Genomic DNA, 19,020 nt, shown 5'->3' with positions numbered 1-19,020 from the left:
AAAGTCCAGACGCAGATCTGCTGCTGCAGACAAAAACAGAGTCGAGGAGACGAGGAGACAAGGACCGGAGCGTTTCACGGTTAGTAAGAGTCTGTGAGTCATCACCGGTTCACCGGTTCACCTGTTCACCTGTTCTGACTCAGCAGTCCACTGGGAGACCTTTGTAGAGTGAAATAACTGAGTTGTCTTTGGGGAAGAAGAAACTTAGTACATCAACAGACACTTCACCCTTGGTTCATATTCTATCGTATGTTGTTTACTTCTGCAGTGTTGTTGTTACTTATTACGTTTTTATGTTGTGTTGTTACTTATTACTTACCATGTTGTGTTGTAATTTAATATAATGCTGTATTATGTAATGTCATTGTGTCTTTGTTGTGTTATGTATTCTAATGTTATGATATATTTTATCACCTTACATTGTGTTTTATTTATTTGTGTCATCATTTGATGTTGTGTTCTATTTCTGTGTTTATGATATCATATTATCTCATATAATGTTATGAAGTTAAGTTTTAGGTGAATTTATTGGTGAAGGAGCTAATAAGGTCGCAGCTAAAACAATGAAAGGTCAAAGTAAAATTAATGAATTTATAGTTGAGTTTTATGAAGCTAACTATCATTGATGTCAATATGTTTGTGTTCACATGATTTATATCTCTTTCTGAAGACTCTGCTGATTCTCAGCTCTCAGTAAGTTGGAATACTTTGGCTTGAGGACAGAGAAAAGAAACACCGCTGACCTCCATACCTACAATTCACTGATGTCACATTTAGCAGCAGGTTGAGCCAAACTTTAAGAGCCTCAAATAACCATCTGCTGTTTACATGCAGAGCACTTATTCATCCAGTAACAGTGGATTTAACGGGGAACACTGTGCTGGGCGTCAAAGAGACTTCTTCTGACTTCACTCTGTTTGAGCCAGACCGATTAGACCTTTTATGAACACTTGTTTGTTTTCCAACATTTAGATCCAACATGGCGGCGCCTGAGATAAATCTGGACGACTACAGTGTTTACAGTCACCTGTCTGATGAGGAGCTGCTGCAGATCGCTGTTGAGAGAAGCCTTTCTGAAAAACACCCTCCTCCAGACGTGGATCAGAGCACATCTTCATCATCATCCTCCTCCTCATCATCATCGTCGTCAGCACCCCCTGCTCCTGCTGTGCCCTTTGGATCAACCCCAAACCTCAGACAGAGGCATCCTGACCCCCCCAGACCCCTGAACTATGTCCCTCTATCCCAACCTCCACCTCCAGACCACCTCCATCACTGTCCAAAACCCCCAACAGGCCTGTCCCAGTTCCCCTACGAAGCCCCCAGGAGGTGAGTCCATCCAGACAGATCCATCCAGAGAGGAGGTCGAAACATCTGCAAACAGTCAACAACATCTGCAAACAGTCAACAGCATCTGCAAACACTCAGCAACATCTACAATCAGTCAGCAACACCTGCAATCAGTCAGCAACACCTACAAATAGTGAACATCTACAAACAGTCAACAACATCTGCAGACAGTCAGCAACACCTACAAATAGTGAACATCTACAAACAGTCAACAACATCTGCAGACAGTCAGCAACACCTACAAAAAGTGAACATCTATAAACAGTCACAACATCTGCAAATAGTGAACAACATCTGCAACCAGTCAACAACATCTGCAAACAGTAAACAACATCTACAACCAGTCAACAACATCTGCAGACAGTCAACAACATATCATTGTTGCCCTGTCTCTGGGTGGAAGATGAGCTCATTTCAATTAAATTAAATTCATTTTGTAGAGCCCAAAATTACAAATTTGCCTCAGAGGGCTTTACAATCTCCTTGACATCATCCTCTGTCCTTAGACCCTCACCTCCTCTGTCCTTAGACCCTCACCTCCTCTGTCCTTAGACCCTCACATCCTCTGTCCTTAGACCCTCACATCCTCTGTCCTTAGACCCTCACATCCTCTGTCCTTAGACCCTCACATCCTCTGTCCTTAGACCCTCACATCCTCTGTCCTTAGACCCTCACCTCCTCTGTCCTTAGACCCTCACCTCCTCTGTCCTTAGACCCTCACATCCTCTGTCCTTAGACCCTCACATCCTCTGTCCTTAGACCCTCACCTCCTCTGTCCTTAGACCCTCACCTCCTCTGTCCTTAGACCCTCACATCCTCTGTCCTTAGACCCTCACATCCTCTGTCCTTAGACCCTCACATCAGCACAGGAAAAACTCCCCTAAAAACCCCCTTTAACAGGGAGAAAAAAGGAAGAAACCTATGGGAGAGCGACAGAGGAGGGATCCTTCTCCCAGGATGGACAGAAGTCAATAGATGTCATGTGTACAGAATAAACAACATAACAGAGATACAACACATTCAGTGTATATGACATAAATTATTCATATAATCACAGTAGTATGCAGAGTTGTCACGGTTGGTGTGTGGACCCAAGAGCAGTACGACGAGGAGACAGATAAAGTTCTGGAGCTTTATTTAAAGCTGAGCACACAGCAGACATACAGGCAGGATATGACTCACAGTGGGAAACAGGCAGGGGATCAGGCAGACGGAAACCAGAGGAAGCGGAGGCTAAACTCGTGGTCGGGGACAAAAGGCTCAGGTGGCTAACCGAGGCAAAGGCAAGGTAGGAATACCATGGTCGGGGACAGAAGGCTGAGTCGTTGACCGGGGCACAGGCAAGGCAGGGAAGTCCAGACAGGCAGGCAGGGTCGGCAACGGGAAGGCAGTCCACGGGAAATTGCTGGAAGGTGTAGCATAAATGCAACCAACGATCTGGCAGAGAGTGACTGACTGGGGTTTAAACACTGCAGGGTGGAGGTGCAGCAGAGTGAGCAGGTGAGAGGGATGGTGCTGGTGAGGTGGGCGTGGCAGACAGGTGCACTGCATGAGGCTGATTAGGTGAGTGAGGGAGAGTGTGGTGAGAGAGAGGGGGCTGGGAGTGGCCGGAGTGAACTGAGAGAGAGTGACAGGCAGGTGAACAGAGTGAGCCAATTAGGTGAGTGAGACAGAGTGACAGGAGTATGGAAGACAAACTGTCAGTATTGAGGAAGAACTGTGACAAGAGTAATGAAAGAGAAAATTAAGAATACTTATAAAAGCAGCAATGACTATAGTAGAATTATAATAATGATATAGGGAATAGTATTAGTAATGTGACTAATAATAATAATAATAATAATAATAATAATAATAATAATAATAATAATAATAATAATAATAATAATAATAATAATAATAATAATAATAATAATAGGGCTGCACGGTGGTGTAGTGGTTAGCACTGTCGCCTCACAGCAAGAGGGGCCCGGGTTCAATTCCCGGGCCAGACAACCTTCTGTGTTTGCATGTTCTCCCCGTGTCAGCGTGGGTTCTCTCCGGGTTCTCCGGCTTCCTCCCACAGTCCAAAGACATGCAGCTTAGGTTCATTGAATGGTTGTCTGTCTATATATGTCAGCCCTGTGATAGGCTGGCGACCTGTCCAGGTGAACCCTGCCTTCGCCCATTGACAGCTGGGATCGGCTCCAGCACCCCCGCGACCCTTAACTGGATAAGCGGTTATGGAAGATGGATGGATGGATGGATAATAATAATAATCGAAGTAACAGTGGGTGTCAGTCGGGTCACAGCAGGAGGCACGACCACGGTCCAGGTACCACAACGATTCATGGAAACCTGCAGAACGAGAAAGCACAAAGACTTCAGGGTCGAAGCAAAGCCAATAAGCGTAATAGTACAGGGAATAATAATAGTAATGTGACTAATAATGATAATAATGGTAGTAGCAGTGGGTGTCAGCAGGGCCTCAGCAGGAGGCACGACCACGGTCCAGATACAATTCCCAATTCATGGGAACTTGCAAGGCGAGAAAGCACAAAGACTCCGGGGAAGAAGCAAAGTCAGTAATGTGCATAAATAGGACATGAATACATAAAGAAGGAGGGAGAGAAGAGGAGAGAGGAGCTCAGTGTATCCTAGGTAGTCCCCCGGCTGTCTAGGCATATAGCAGCATATCTAGGGGCTGGACCAAGGCGAACCAGAACCAGCTCTAACTATAGACCTGAACCAGCCCTAACTATAAACCTGAACCAGTCCTAACTATAAACCCTAACTATAAACCTGAACCAGCCCTAACTATAAACCTGAACCAGTCCTAACTATAGACCTGAACCAGTCCTAACTATAAACCTGAACCAGTCCTAACTATAAACCTGAACCAGCCCTAACTATAAACCTGAACCAGTCCTAACTATAGACCTGAACCAGTCCTAACTATAAACCTGAACCAGTCCTAACTATAAACCTGAACCAGCCCTAACTATAAACCTGAACCAGTCCTAACTATAAACCTGAACCAGTCCTAACTATAGACCAGAACCAGCCCTAACTAAACCTGAACCAGCCCTAACTATAAACCTGAACCAGTCCTAACTATAAACCTGAACCAGCCCTAACTATAAACCTGAACCAGCCCTAACTATAAACCTGAACCAGCCCTAACTATAAACCTGAACCAGCCTGAGTTTATCAAAGTTATGTTTAGTTAATTTAATGATAGATAACTCTGTTTGCAATTATTTTAGTTTCCTGTCATTTAACCTTATCTCAACCACAGCAAAGGACAACAGAGGGGAGGAATGTTCTTTCTCCACCTTTTCTTGTCACTCACACAGGACACTGATGGGGGCTGAAATGGTGAGATTAATTTTGCCCATTCATTTATTATGCATATAGGTGCCTATACATTTATATCTACATAGATCTGTCTGTGTCATGATAACTGTCTATCTATGTTGTGTAATTGTTTATTTCATTCAGTCTTTGATTAATCAGGTTTTATTCAGTGATTCACATCAAACTATTTGGTATCATTCTTGATAGCACCGCATTCAAATATGGAAGAATTAAAACAACCTTATAAGTAACTAATATTAATTCGGTAAAGTAAGGTAAACTAAATTAATCAAGATAGCTGTTCAGATGTGAGGATGGCAATAGAACGGCCCCCTTTCTCAAGAGGATAAAGCAACAAGAAGACACTGCTCTAGTCTTCAAAGGGTGGTCTCCCACACGACTTTCACTCTGGACGTTGACCCTGAAGGGTGGTCTCCAGAGCGCAGCTCTGTCGGTCTGCAGTCTCGAAGGCCCCTGTGAGCAGGAACCTCTCCACAGGCAGAGAGGACCTCCACCGTGCCTTCCTCCACCTGATTTCTAAAATACTACAAATATGAACAATAACTTTGAATCCTGCACAAACTACGGCCCTCATGTGTCATCTAATGTGCCATGCAGGTCCGACTTGCGATGCACCAACGTGCTGAAGATTAATTCCAGCAACTATTGAGAGGAACACACTCTTAAACTGGCAAAGATGCCCTAATGACCCCCGCTGCTAGAAAGGGGGGTGAAGACACTCTGAGAGAGATGAAGACAAGGAAGAACGGTTCAACACGAACCTGAACGAAGAAGACGACCAGGTTACGAAGACATCAGAGAAAGAAGAATCAACTGCTACTGAGCGAGAGATGAAAGAGTGCGATTCATCCAACCAGATGAGAGGCCTTCAAAGGAACAGCCGCCACTCCATACAGCTTTACCTCCAGTCTGCCCATCAGAGCTGTAAGGTGAAACAATACCATTTCCTGATGTAAACAAGTTTGACGTTCCTAGGCCAAATACATTTAAGTCACGTTATAAAATTATCTTAGATATAAATATCTTAGACCAAAAGATTTAAAATAAATGTATATTAAAACTAATATAAAGATGCTTCACAATCTTCCCTGGTGCTTCTCAAACTCTCAGCTGCTGAATGGTGAATAAATCATTTTAACTAAATTTAATGTAAAACGTCAATCAACTCATTTAATTTATCGGTCAATCATTCAATGATATGAGTCACTGATTCTACCTGGTCATATTCAATCATTTTCATTAGAGGTGGTTCATTATTCTGTTTACTCTTCATCCTATTATTTATTCTTTCCTTTTATTCTGTGTACTCTTCATCCTATTCTTTAGTCTTTCCTTTTATTCGGTGTACTCTTCATCCTATCTTTATTGTTTCTCTTTTATTCTGTTTATTTTATCATTTTATCATTTATTTTATGTTTAGTAGTTTAGTTTTGTAGTTTGTCTAATAAATATTTAATTTATAAAGAACTTGATCATTTCATTTGTGTGTATATGAAATAATAGGTCACTGTACACCTTGACAAGAACTCCGTAGCAGCCCTGAGATTAAGATATAATTGATTAATATCACATTTTGAAGTTTTCCCTATTTTTCCAAAATAGGGTGGCGTCCAACTTAAGTCCTATGTCAAATTATGTTAGGTAAACTGATGGTGGTAAGTTCGACTACCATCGTTCTTTTGAACTAATTTAAGGGTTTATAAATCATAATTGAGTTATTTAAAGTAGTTACATATCCTGATATGAATTACTTATTATTTATTAAATCTGCTACCAACAACAGCGCTACAACTCCAAACAGAGTGACGTGTTTTATCAGATAGCTGGTCTTCAGGATTCAGTATCTTTTTCACTATTTGCTGAGCTGAGTCCTTAAACAAAAGTTGGATGTTTGCTTGATGTTTGTATCCAGTTTTTTAAATGTCAATTAGTTTAATAATTGTTTACAGTTTCTAATTGTCTTCTGTTCCTGTTGCTCATGATGTGTTTTTGTTCTGCTTGTGTTTCAGACAGTTAAGTCTTCTGCAGTCCCTCATTATTAACGGAGACTCAGAAGCTCTGATGGCTCTGGTTGAACAGAGGTCCAGTCACATGGAGCCGGATGATGAAGGCTGGATCGCTCTCCATGAAGCTGCTTTTTATGGACAGCTGCCATGTGTCACAGTCCTCCTCAGAGGTAAGCAGCTGGTTCCTGGTTGTCTGATGAAGGAGAGGAAGTGATTTAGTTAATACTCTGTTCTTCATGTCATGTTTTTATAATGTATAAACCCATAATCCCTCATGTTCAGTAGAGGAGATCATGTCTTCTTAATTACTTTAACCTCCCAAAGGTGTCATTTTTTTTCTAGCTCTTTGATTGACACTGTGACATGATAAGAGGAACAACCGATATGCTGATGACACTGTTCTCTACTTCTCCAGTTCTGTTCAGATGACAATACAAATGCTTCGGTGTCATATTCTTTAACTGAGAGTTTTTCTGCTTTTAATGCTTCAACTTCAGCAGATACTTCAACTGACATTTCAGTTTCTACACTTGACCTGGAAGTGATTTATTTCAGTACTTTAAATTCCTCACTAACTTATTATATTCCTTTATTGATCCCCATGGGGGAAATTCGGGTGTTGCAGCAGCTCAACTACACAGAAACAGATAATAAATACACATATTATACAATAAAATAAAAATAGAATAAAATAAAAAATAAGAATACAAATAAAAAAATGTACAGTATATCCACATGGGGGGGCTGGTCAGCATGTTGACAGACTGTGGTCTCTGCTGTTGTTGTACAGTCTGATGGCAGTGGGCACAAATGAGCGTCTGAAGCTCCGTCCTGCTCTTTGGTAGAATCAGCCGATGGCTGAAAGAGCTGCCCAGCTGCCACAGTTCCTCATGGAGAGGGTGAGAGGGATTGTCCAGGATGGCTCCGAGTTTGGCCTTCATCCTCCTCTCACCCACTGACTCCAGACTGTCCAGCTCCAGACCCACATTAGAACTCATTTCAGTCATTAAAGTAAAACTTGATCTTTACTCAGTAATCCCGTTTAACACTTGCAAATGTTTCAGCGCAGGCACATGCAGAATTTTTTATCAGAATTTAACCTTTTTTAATTATTTCTATCTACATAATAAACACATGATGGAGAGGTTTGTCAATATGACATGTTTTTCTTCTTCTGTTTCAGAAATCCCACATGAATCCTTACGTTTTGTTAACTCCTGATAAAATCATATTCATGGTGCTTTTTGGTACAATAAATGTCAGTTATAATGATTTACTAATTTTGAGTATCTTTACCATCACTGGTAAAATGGACCGTACATCGTTTTCACCATCAGTTGCCTTCATAGCTCCCCTCTGTGTAAAGTGTGAAGTAACGTTCCAAACGCATATCTTTGTTTTTTGATTGCCTTTCATTGTGCTCCGCACAGCAGCCAGTTATTTATCATTTGCTACACTAGTATGGCGGCTCTAGTTAATTTCATTTTATTATCATTTATGTTTTTATTATTGGTGAAGCAATGTGACAAAATGATGACAATAATAATTAAAGCTGCAAGCAGCGATGATCGGGCCCTCGCACTGCGCGCGCATCTGGGTACCGGCGGGCCGCGAACGCCGGCGACAATCAGACACCACGTTCAATAGTTGGATGTATTTTTCTTGTGTGGAAAAAGTAGTAGAAGCAGCAGACCTTTTTCTTATACCAGAGTTTTGTCATCTGGTTGCTTTAATTCCCAAATTTGACAGACTGTCGCTTGGTTTCACATCAACTTTGACATCATCTGTCGTGATTATGGAAGTTGCATTCATTGGTTCTAGAGGTTCATCCAGCTGAATCAGATTCATTCAGCCACTGTTTGACATCCCTTTGAAATGTGTCACCGTCTTTGTCAATGCTGGCAAACCGTCCCCTTGGTTTAGTTGGTTCATCAATGTGTTACATGACATGGTGCCATTTTCAAACAATTCAATTCAATTCAATTCAGTTTATTTTGTATAGCCCAAAATCACAAATTACAAATTTGCCTCAGAGGGCTTTACAATCTGTACACATGAGACATCCTCTGTCCCAGAACCCACAGTTGACTTAAACTCTCAACATGGGTTTGCAAATGTGAGGCTTCTCCTCTCCTTTATTTTTGGAATGAGCCCTTTCATTTTATTCACTATGGTTTTTTTGTTTCTGTTGGAGCTTTTATTTACCTTTTAGTTTAGTTTCTCTTTTCCCAGGCTCTCACTCTTAAAACACATCTACAGACCAGAATTAAATTCATCCACCAATCATCACATTCCCACATTAGCAAATTGAAAGATGAGAGATAAACAGCAGTGAATATGCAAGCCTCATTTCTTCCTTAATATACAGCTTAATGTGGACATCCACCTGTAAGGTTCACCTGTCTGTGGTTGTCTGTGGTTGGCTGTGACGGTGGCTCCTAAAGCTGTAGAACAGCCAGCGCCTACTTCTGTGATTTATCTCCATGATTGCCTAATTCCATCCTCTTCCATGGACTTTTCTTCTCACGCCTTCTGTTTGTTGACTTAATATAGCGACAGGAGGAAACAAACTAAAAGTTGAACATCGTTGAACATATCTTATTTAATGAAAAAGATCAACTTATTATACAGTGTACAAGAATATTGAGCAGGATTATCACAGTAATCAAAAGAAAGTCGCAGTCAACAAAAAGTTTGACAACTCGCTCACCCTCTCGTCCCTCCATTGAATACCAATAATAATAAATGACAATATCACAATACTAACCATACCAACACCAAAAAAATGATCCTTTACTCCTTTCTGAGTTCATTCATGGTTCCTTCAGCGTGTTGATCCGGGAATCCCTCGGTTCATCCATTCGGATCTTGTGAAGTTCTTTTACTTGTTACTCTGGAAACATTTCTAGAATGTGGGAGATACACATGAGTATAAATGACAGAAGGAGTCCTTTAGTTAATATAGAAGACTGATGAAAATGTGTGGAAGGATATGGGTTTGTATCTGTATACTTGATTGTGTGTATGTATATGTATGTTCGTATGTGTATATGTTTGTGTGTATGTATATGTATGTTCATATGTGTATATGTTTGTGTGTATGTATATGTATGTTCATATGTGTATATATGTTTGTGTGTATGTATATGTATGTTCATATGTGTATATGTTTGTGTGTATGTATATGTATGTTCATATGTGTATATATGTTTGTGTGTATGTATATGTATGTTCGTATGTGTATATGTTTGTGTGTATGTATATGTATGTTCATATGTGTATATGTTTGTGTGTATGTATATGTATGTTCATATGTGTATATATGTTTGTGTGTATGTATATGTATGTTCGTATGTGTATATGTTTGTGTGTATGCATGCATTAATAGATGAATAGGGTTTTTTGTATGTAAAAGGATAAATATGGAGAGACATACGGATGACTGTGTGGTTGATCCTTTTATTTTGTTTTCACATTGTTTATTATTATGTTATTTTTTATCTCAATAAAAAGAAAATTAATTATTAAAGAGTTGTACTTCAACATAAGTCAAACACAGTAAGTTTGACCTTTGACCTCTGTCTGTCCTCAGCTCATCCCGACTCGGTGAACATATGGACTTTGAAGAAACAGACCGCTCTGCTGCTGGCTGCTGGTCGAGGAAATGTTTCTTGTGTAGATTTTCTCCTGAAGAACGGAGCCGACCCAAACATCGGCAACAAGGATCAAGAGACGCCGCTGTTCGCAGGTGAGATGACATCACAGCTGACATCACAGCGCCTGCTGAAAGATGCTGTGAGGTCGCTGTTGTTAAAGGGAAACCAGGGAAATGGTTTATAGGGACAGAATCACAAATATGTGACAATCCCCTTCTGGTCTGTGAAAGGTGGACCGTTTTATTGTTGTTGTTTTCAGCCTGTGAGCAACCGAATGAAGACATTGTAGATCTGCTGCTGAGGTCTGGAGCTCAGGTGAATCGCTCCAGCATTCAGGGAGGAAGTGCTCTTCATGAAGCCTGCAGACATGGACAACTGATGCTCTGCAGGATGTTATTGGAGGCCGGGGCAGATATTCATGCCAGAGACATCTACGGCATCCAACCGTTTTTCATCGCTGCACAGCACGGATACTCCAACATCATCCACCTATTCGCTAAGAAAGGTCCGCCCTTTAAACCGCTCCATGACTTATCTTTCGTGTCTGTAAGGAGCTGATGTTAAGGTGTTTCTAAAGATGTTTCCGTCCCTCAGGTGCAGATATAAATGGACAGGCAGGAGATGGGGCCTCGCCGCTCTTTGAAGCCTGTAAGAACGGCCATGTTTCTGCTGTGGATGTGCTGCTGTTTCTGAAAGCTGACGCTAACACATCCATGAAGTCGGGCCTGCTGCCTCTCCATGTGGCTGTTCAGAACAATCATTCACAGTCTGAGATACTTCCTGTCCATAATGTTTTACCTTGTTTTGCCTTACCTGAACTGAAGGTGTTTCTTTAATATGTTTAAGTCCACTCGAACTCTGTGATTGACAAATTCCTCCTCCATATTTTAATGAATATTTATAGATCAAATCTTTTTTCAGTAAAAAGAGTGTTTTGGTTTTCTGGTGCCTGAGGGTTAGGCCAACCCTCAATCAGCCCAACTCGTCTAACTCTGCTGTTCATCTCCTTCACAAGTACTTTTATTTTTCCAGAATTGTGTTGATGCTGATCCCGGTGACCAGCAGGGTCAGAATCCAGCACAGCGGCATCAGTCCTCTGCACATTGCCGCAGAGAACAACAGAGATGACATCATGGAGCTGCTGATCGAGTCCGGCTTCGATGTGAACATTAAGCTGTCGGAGGACCGCTCCAAGATGTACGAGGATCGCCGGAGTACGGCGGTCTACTTCTCTGTCTGCAATGGGAACCTGGAGGCCACCGAGATGCTGCTTGAGGCCGGAGCTGACCCCAACCTGGACGTCTTCAAACCGCTGCTCATTGCCGTCCAGCTTGGACGGATGGACATGGCAACACTGCTGCTAAGGTACGGCGCCAACGTCAACACTCAGATCTCCCCCCAGCCTTCCTGGTTCCCGGTGGCCATCCTGCTTAGAATGGAGTCCCTGCCCATGCTCAAACTGCTGCTGGACAACGGCTGTGATGCTCGGCCCTGCTTCGACTGTCCGTATGGCCAAAAAAGACATCCGGCAGTCAGGCCATCACGCCGTCCCATCGAAGAAATGCGGGTCAGCAGAGATGCACCGCCGCAGCGCTGCATTCAGGTCAGAAATATCCACATCCACATATGTCCAATTGCACATATCGGAGCATGTGAATCTGTGCGACAAAGGGTCTCCTCTATGTTGTTTCAGTTCTGTGAGGCCGTCTCCAGCTCATCTTTCTGCCTTGCAGCTGGTCCGATCATCTCGATGCTGCTGGACTACGTCGGTCACGTCCGTCTCTGTTCTCGGCTGCTGGAGGTCCTGGAGAGTCGCAGCGGCTGGGTACCGATCAAACTGAAAGCCCGTAAGAAATAAAAAAATCCAATTACAACTTACAAGGAATACTCACAGGAACAGTATCTATGGGTGGGCAGGGGGGAGGTCACACCATAGTTCCGAAAAATGTTCCCTAGTTACCAAAAAGGTTCCTGACTTTGTTCCCACAAAAGGTTTCATTTTACAAGTTTCTTTGTACACCAAAAAGGTTTCTGTGCTCTTTAAAAGGTTTCTTTGCTCCTAAAAAGATTTCTGTGCCTTTTAAAGTTTATGAGGTCCTATAAAAAAAAATCCTAAAAAAGTATGTTGAACTCGTCAAACAATTTCTGTGCTCTGATTTAAGATGATTTGTTTTAAAAAGGTTTCTGTTCTCCTAAAAGTTTAGTAGCTCCTAAAAACATTTATTTGCTCTTTAAAACGTTTCTGAACTCCTAAAAAGTTCCTGACCTCCCAAAAAGGTTTCTGAGCACACAAAAAGATTTCTGAGCTCCCAAAAAGGTTTCTGAGTACTCTAGCAGTGCATTTCGTAAGGTTCCCCAAGAAAGTCACTGAGTGGTGTCTCAGTCTGATTGTCTGTCTGAGTTTTGGGCGGGGTTTAAGATCAGGGATCAGTTCTGTTGAGACTCTAACCTGTCCTCTATCTGTGCTGTGTTTTCTGTTCAGTCCCTCCTCACCCTCTGATGCAGCTCTGCAGGTTGGAGATCCGACGTCTGGTCGGAGTCCAAAGACTCAAACTGATCCAAACTCTGCCACTTCCTATGAGACTCATCCGTTTCCTGCACTATGACATCACGGCTGCCTCACCTGAAGTCCCTTGTTATGAGGAGGTTGCTCCATAAGGTGTCGTGTGAATAAAAGGAGCTGGAAGCTTGATGTCGTGGAACTGCTCACACAGCTAGTTGGTGGATAGCTGATCCGATGAGCTAATAGGTATAAAAAGGTATAGCTGAGGGAAAATAAAGTTCTCCAGTTAGCAAGCTTCGTAGCTTGTTAGCATAGAAACAACTCTGCTGTTAAATATAAAATCAATCCTAAACTCAAATAACTTTTCAGGATTTTATTTTCGAAGGCTTCCTGTGTTCAGTGGTCACTTCACTGACTGTTCTTCTGTTGAACTGGTAATTCTGGATTTATACCACATTGACCTGATTATAAAAACCTCACATTTTTCAACAGCTCATCTTTAGAAGATGATGTCATGTTTTAATGTTAAAACATTTATCTTAATGTTTGTCAGGGCAGATGCGATGTCAATGACCTTTGACCTGTGTCACTGTGTCTGTTATATAACTTGAGGTGTAGAATAAAAATAAATTAAACATGTCACATAATTTGCATTGTGTTTACTTCCTTAAAGTCATCTTCAGATTATGTTGTAGAATACCACAGATTAAATATGGAGATATACCGATTAATTCATGTTACAGTGCAAAGATTTAGTCAGATGGAAAGTTGATTGAGCATTCTTGATGTCAGACAACAAATTTTTCCACTAGTTCGGTCTTTGTCAACACTTATTGGAAAGATCGTCTTACTAATTGATCAAAAACTCCTACTAGTCTTTTTTCAGAAACGAGTGGCACTCTAGTCCACCTAGTTCCAACAGAAGCCTTAGTAGTGAGGCCAGCATCGCATTAGTAGCACCAAAGTCAAAACTAGTCAGCTTTTCAGAAACAGTAAGATACTTCTGTCTGAAGTATCACCCTCACCCTTTTCATAAGAGTCTCACGCCTAATAGACCCTTTTACAGCCAACGTCATCAAATAGTTGCGTGCGCAGGCCGGCAACAGAAGTGGTGTTGTTTCCCAGTCGTTCTGACTCACACACGAGGTAGCAACTGGCTAGCAAGAGTTTAAAAGTGGATAAAAAACAGTTTCCAGCATTCAAAATGTCTGGTTGTTGCGTGGTTGTCAGAATCGATATTCCACCGGCGGACTAAAGTTTTATAGGATTCCGACAGGATCACAACCATTTAAGAGCAACCGGCGGCGTCTGTGGCTGCAGGCGATTAAACGTGTTGACTGGAATGAGGACATAATAAAAAATGCTCGGGTCTGTAGCGCCCACTTTATATCAGGTAAGGTTATCTATCTACTCTTTGATTTTACAGAAAAGCTTGGTTTACATTAGTGATTGTATTTACAATGTAGAATAATAATCAAATGCAGCTAAAGTTTGATAAGCTGGCGTTAGATTTGCTGTTTGCATGTCCCTTGCTGTAAACTCGTGGTCATTGTAAGTGAGGGAAACTACAATGCCCTACTAGTGTAAATAAAGTTTTGAAACTAGATTAAAAGGTGTTTTATTTGCAGGTGAGGCGTCATTGGACTCTAGTAGCCCCGATTTTGTGCCTTCTGTGTTTGTGTACACAAAACAAAGCCAGAACCCCGATGCAAAGATGGACAGGTACGATTTGAGTTGCCCTCCTCTTAGTCGTTTTTTAGTTTATTTTCCTCTTGCATAAGCTTTGGTGCATACAGCTGCTGTTTGGAGATATGGATCAGTCTAACTATAATTTTTATACTGTAGGTACCATAGGAAAAGGAGGAGAGAGAGACCTAACAGACCTAACACTGCAGCAAATCCTCCGGTTCCATCTGAAACTCCAGAACAAGAATCTATGTCATGGTATTTGACGTTCTGTACATGACCACAGACAACGTATTCATAAGCATCCAGTGACTTATAGGCTCGTAATTTCTCTCTGGTGTACACGCTCGGTTTCTCTATTAAGTACGTATATATATCTGGCCACTGTATATTCGGCCACTTGTTGACGTCTTCAACCCACTCAGTAATAGTACACTGATCTGGAAGTCGGACACCATTTGTCAAAGTCAACTTGTTAAAGTAAAATTCGCGATCTTTTGTTGATAATTCCCTTGCATAGCTTGACAAGCTGTTGATCTCTGCCATACTTCTGTTGCCAGACTGCGCGCGCATGCGTTCTACGTCATCATTGTATACAAACAGTAAAAGGGTCTATATAACCAGTTTGTTTTGTGTGTCACAATCTGAATAACAGACAACAGGGGATGGACCCAAATGCAGACCGACAAGGGGAACAGAGGGATTATCAACTGAGATTTTAATAAGAAAAGTCTAAAACAAAACTTACAAGGCACGTGAGTCCAAAAGTGATAGCTGAAATCCCAAAAAACAGAAGAAACAAGGTAAAAAAGACAACTGCATGAGGGTTACAAACATGAAACAAAGCAGACGAACCGACAACCAAAAGACAAAAGACAGGACTAAAAAAACACAAGACACAGATGGGCAGAGGCGAGAGAACAGACACAGGCTGACAAGACCAATACGACACAGGTGATCTATAGGAAAAAAGGAGGGAAAACAACAAAGAAGAAAATGTAAATTGAACACAGTACACAAACTTCAAAATAAAACAGGAAACAAACTAAACCAAAATCAAGATTGTGACATTGTGACTGGGTCCGGGACGGTTTGCTGGTTTTAGTGGATGTTTGAGTATTAAGTTGAGTTTAAGTGAACTACTCTTTACTGAGTGCTGTTTTAAATGTTTTTGTTTAACAGCTCAGCTTCATGCAGCTCAGTTCTGACCTTGTCTGTTCACTTTACAGCAGCTGAATCTAAAAATAACACACACCCACATAGACAGTTACTAACCCTAACCCTAGTTTAACTAGATTAAAACTAGTCATCTGATTGGTTAGTGAATCAGTTTACTGGTAAATCAGATAGTTTTAATTCAGTGTGTAGTATAAGCAGTATTAATGTGAATACACTTGATTTACTCAGCACTAGGCCACTTTACATGATTGAACTGGTGTCAAAACATTGTGCAATGTGGCCCAAAAAAAGACAATAAAAAGAATAAATTAGGAGCAGGGAGCTGCTGAAAAACATCAGGAGACCAATTTAGGGTTCATTGTCCTCAGTCAAGGAACCGTTGACATATGGAAAGGAGGAACCAGCGTTTTAACAGCAAGCATTTGGTTGAAGGACAACCCCTCTACCCACTGAGCTACAGCCACCCAAGGGTCAGGCCACATATCAACACTGAACACATTACGGATTAGCCCGACAAAGGTATGTGATTACCACTGAATAGATTTGGAATGAACTTGGGACAATTAAATCAGGACAGTGATTACAAACCCAGGACATATCTAAAATAAATGTGGGACAGATTGGGGTTATTCTGAAACATATCTAGAAGTAACCTTTGACAGATCTGAGATTGTTTCCTGAAAGATCTGATGCCAAACCAGGACACGTGGGATGCATTATTCTGGAATTAGCTTTAGAGACAGATCTTGTATTAACCGAGGTCACAATACAGATTAATATTGTATAGAGCTCGAAAAAATCTGATTTAACAAACCTAACTTTGACAAAGGTCTAGGGTTTAGCCTAAAAGGCCTTGGATTAACCCAGGATTGATCTTGGATTGAATCTTTGATCGAGTTAGATTGATGAATAATTTGGGAAAAACTAGGGTTTAACCAGGATTCTATCAGAAATAAATCTTCAAAAGATCTGGGATGAATCTGGGATGAGACCTGGACAGACCACAGATTAAGATGTCAACAACCTGAGAGTAGTTGGAGATATATCAGGGATTCAGCCTTGCAAGATAGTGTTTAAATTTAGACAAAGCTATAGACAATTCCAGGATAGATCTTGGATTAATACTGTAAAGTTCAGGGATTAACCTGGAACAGACCTGTACTAAACCAGGATAGATATGTGATTAATACTGTAAAGATCAGGGATTAGCCTGAAACAGACCTGTACTAAACCAGGATAGATCAGTGATTAATACTGTAAAGATCAGGGATTAGCCTGAAACAGACCTGTACTAAACCAGGATAGATCAGTGATTAATACTGTAAAGATCAGGGATTAGCCTGAAACAGACCTGTACTAAACCAGGATAGATATGTGATTAATACTGTAAAGATCAGGGATTAGCCTGAAACAGACCTGTACTAAACCAGGATAGATCAGTGATTAATACTGTAAAGATCAGGGATTAGCCTGAAACAGACCTGTACTAAACCAGGATAGATCAGTGATTAATACTGTAAAGATCAGGGATTAGCCTGAAACAGACCTGTACTAAACCAGGATAGATATGTGATTAATACTGTAAAGATCAGGGATTAGCCTGAAACAGACCTGTACTAAACCAGGATAGATCTGGGATTGTCAGATTTCAGATACATTTTTGAAAGATATCAGTCTGGACAGTGTAGAGATCAACCCAGGGCAGATAAATAATAATTGGATTCATTTAATTTTGATCTATGATTAATCCTGGAGATGTCTGTTATTGATCCAGTTCATTAAACAACTTGTCATTATTTAACATTAAACATGTTTTTTCTGTTGAATTGATGATGTTAGAGGTTTAGACATGTCTGTAACATTAGAGGTCAGCTGATCAACAAGCTCAGACTCCAGGTCCTCAAAATAGACCTTAAATTACACCCCCCTCCCCCTCCCCCTCCAGACAGTGAAATGTGCAGTCTCCATTACGGACTGGAGGACAGACTCGTAAAACACATGGACCTGAAATAAGTCAGTAGAAAGACTTTTAAAAATACGTATGTACTTTTTTTCTTTCTCTTCTTCTTGTTTTATTGCTTTTACGTGCTTCTTGTATGAAGTTTTACTGTCAGTGCTGCTGTCTGTTGTCTGATGTTCTATCGCTACAAAGATTCTATAACATCAGTGCTGCTGTCTGTTGTCTGATGTTATATCTCAACAGACTTGTATACACTCAGTGCTGTTGTCTGTTGCCTGGTGTTTTATCTCTATAGACTTGTATAAAGTCAGTGCTGCTGTCTCTTATGTCTGATGTTTTATCCCGACAGAATTTTATAAAGCCAGTGCTGCTGTCTGTTGCCTTATGTTTTATCGCTACAGACTCTCATGAAGTCAGTGCTGTTGTCTGTTGTCTGATGTTTTATCTCTACAGACTTGTAAACAGTCATTGCTGTTGTTTGTTGTCTGATGTTTTATCTCTACAGACTTGTCTAAAGTTAGTGCTGCTGTCTGTTGTCTGATGTTTTATCTATACAGACTTTTATAATGTCAGTGCTGATGTCTGTTGTCTGATGTTATATCTCTACAGACTTTAATAAAGTCAGCGCTGCTGTCTGTTGTCCTATGTTTTATCTCTACAGACTTGTATACAGTCAGTGCTGTTGTCTGTTGTCTGATGTTTCTATCTCTACATACTTGTATACAGTCAGTGCTGTTGTCTGTTGTCTGATGTTTCTATCTCTACATACTTGTATACAGTCAGTGCTGCTGTCTGTTGTCTGGTGTTTTAACTCAACAGACTTGTATACAGTCAGTGCTGCTGTCTGATGTTATATCTCTACAGACTTGTATAATGTCAGTGCTGCTGTCTGTTGCCTAATGTTTTATCTCTACAGACTTGTATAATGTCAGTCCTGTTGTCTATTGTCTGTTGTCTGATGTTTTATCTCTACAGACTTGTATACAGGCAGTGCTGTTTGTTGTCTGGTGTTTCTATCTCTACATACTTGTATACAGTCATTGCTGCTGTCTGTTGTCTGGTGTTTTATCCATACAGAATTGTATAATGTCAGTGCTGCTGTCTGTTGTCTGATGTTTTATCTCTACAGACTTGTATAATGTCAGTCCTGCTGTCTATTGTCTGTTGTCTGATGTTTTATCTCTTCAGACTTGTATAATGTCAGTGCTGATGTCTGATGTTTTATCTCTTCAGACTTGTATAATGTCAGTGCTGCTGTCTATTGTCTGTTGTCTGATGTTTTATCTCTACAGACTTGTATAATGTCAGTCCTGCTGTCTATTG

At 41.0% G+C, this 19,020-nt stretch overlaps 1 protein-coding gene across 1 annotated transcript; it reads left to right on the top strand.

The window, feature by feature from the left end:
• Nucleotides 1–979: 979 nt before the first annotated feature.
• On the top strand, nt 980–13,027 carry LOC129107518 (ankyrin repeat and SOCS box protein 2-like). Its single transcript, XM_054619022.1, has 8 exons — nt 980–1,329; nt 6,717–6,883; nt 10,306–10,461; nt 10,629–10,874; nt 10,964–11,135; nt 11,402–11,972; nt 12,063–12,216; nt 12,852–13,027. Exons 1-8 carry the CDS (start codon nt 980–982, stop codon nt 13,025–13,027), a joined length of 1,992 nt encoding a protein of 663 aa, XP_054474997.1.
• The last annotated feature ends 5,993 nt before the right edge of the window (nt 13,028–19,020 follow it).

This window comes from Anoplopoma fimbria, chromosome 18 (assembly GCF_027596085.1).
Source record: "Anoplopoma fimbria isolate UVic2021 breed Golden Eagle Sablefish chromosome 18, Afim_UVic_2022, whole genome shotgun sequence".
Lineage (NCBI taxonomy): Eukaryota > Metazoa > Chordata > Actinopteri > Perciformes > Anoplopomatidae > Anoplopoma > Anoplopoma fimbria.
Note: the sequence above shows the minus strand (reverse complement) of the source record. Positions and strands in the feature narration are given on the sequence as shown.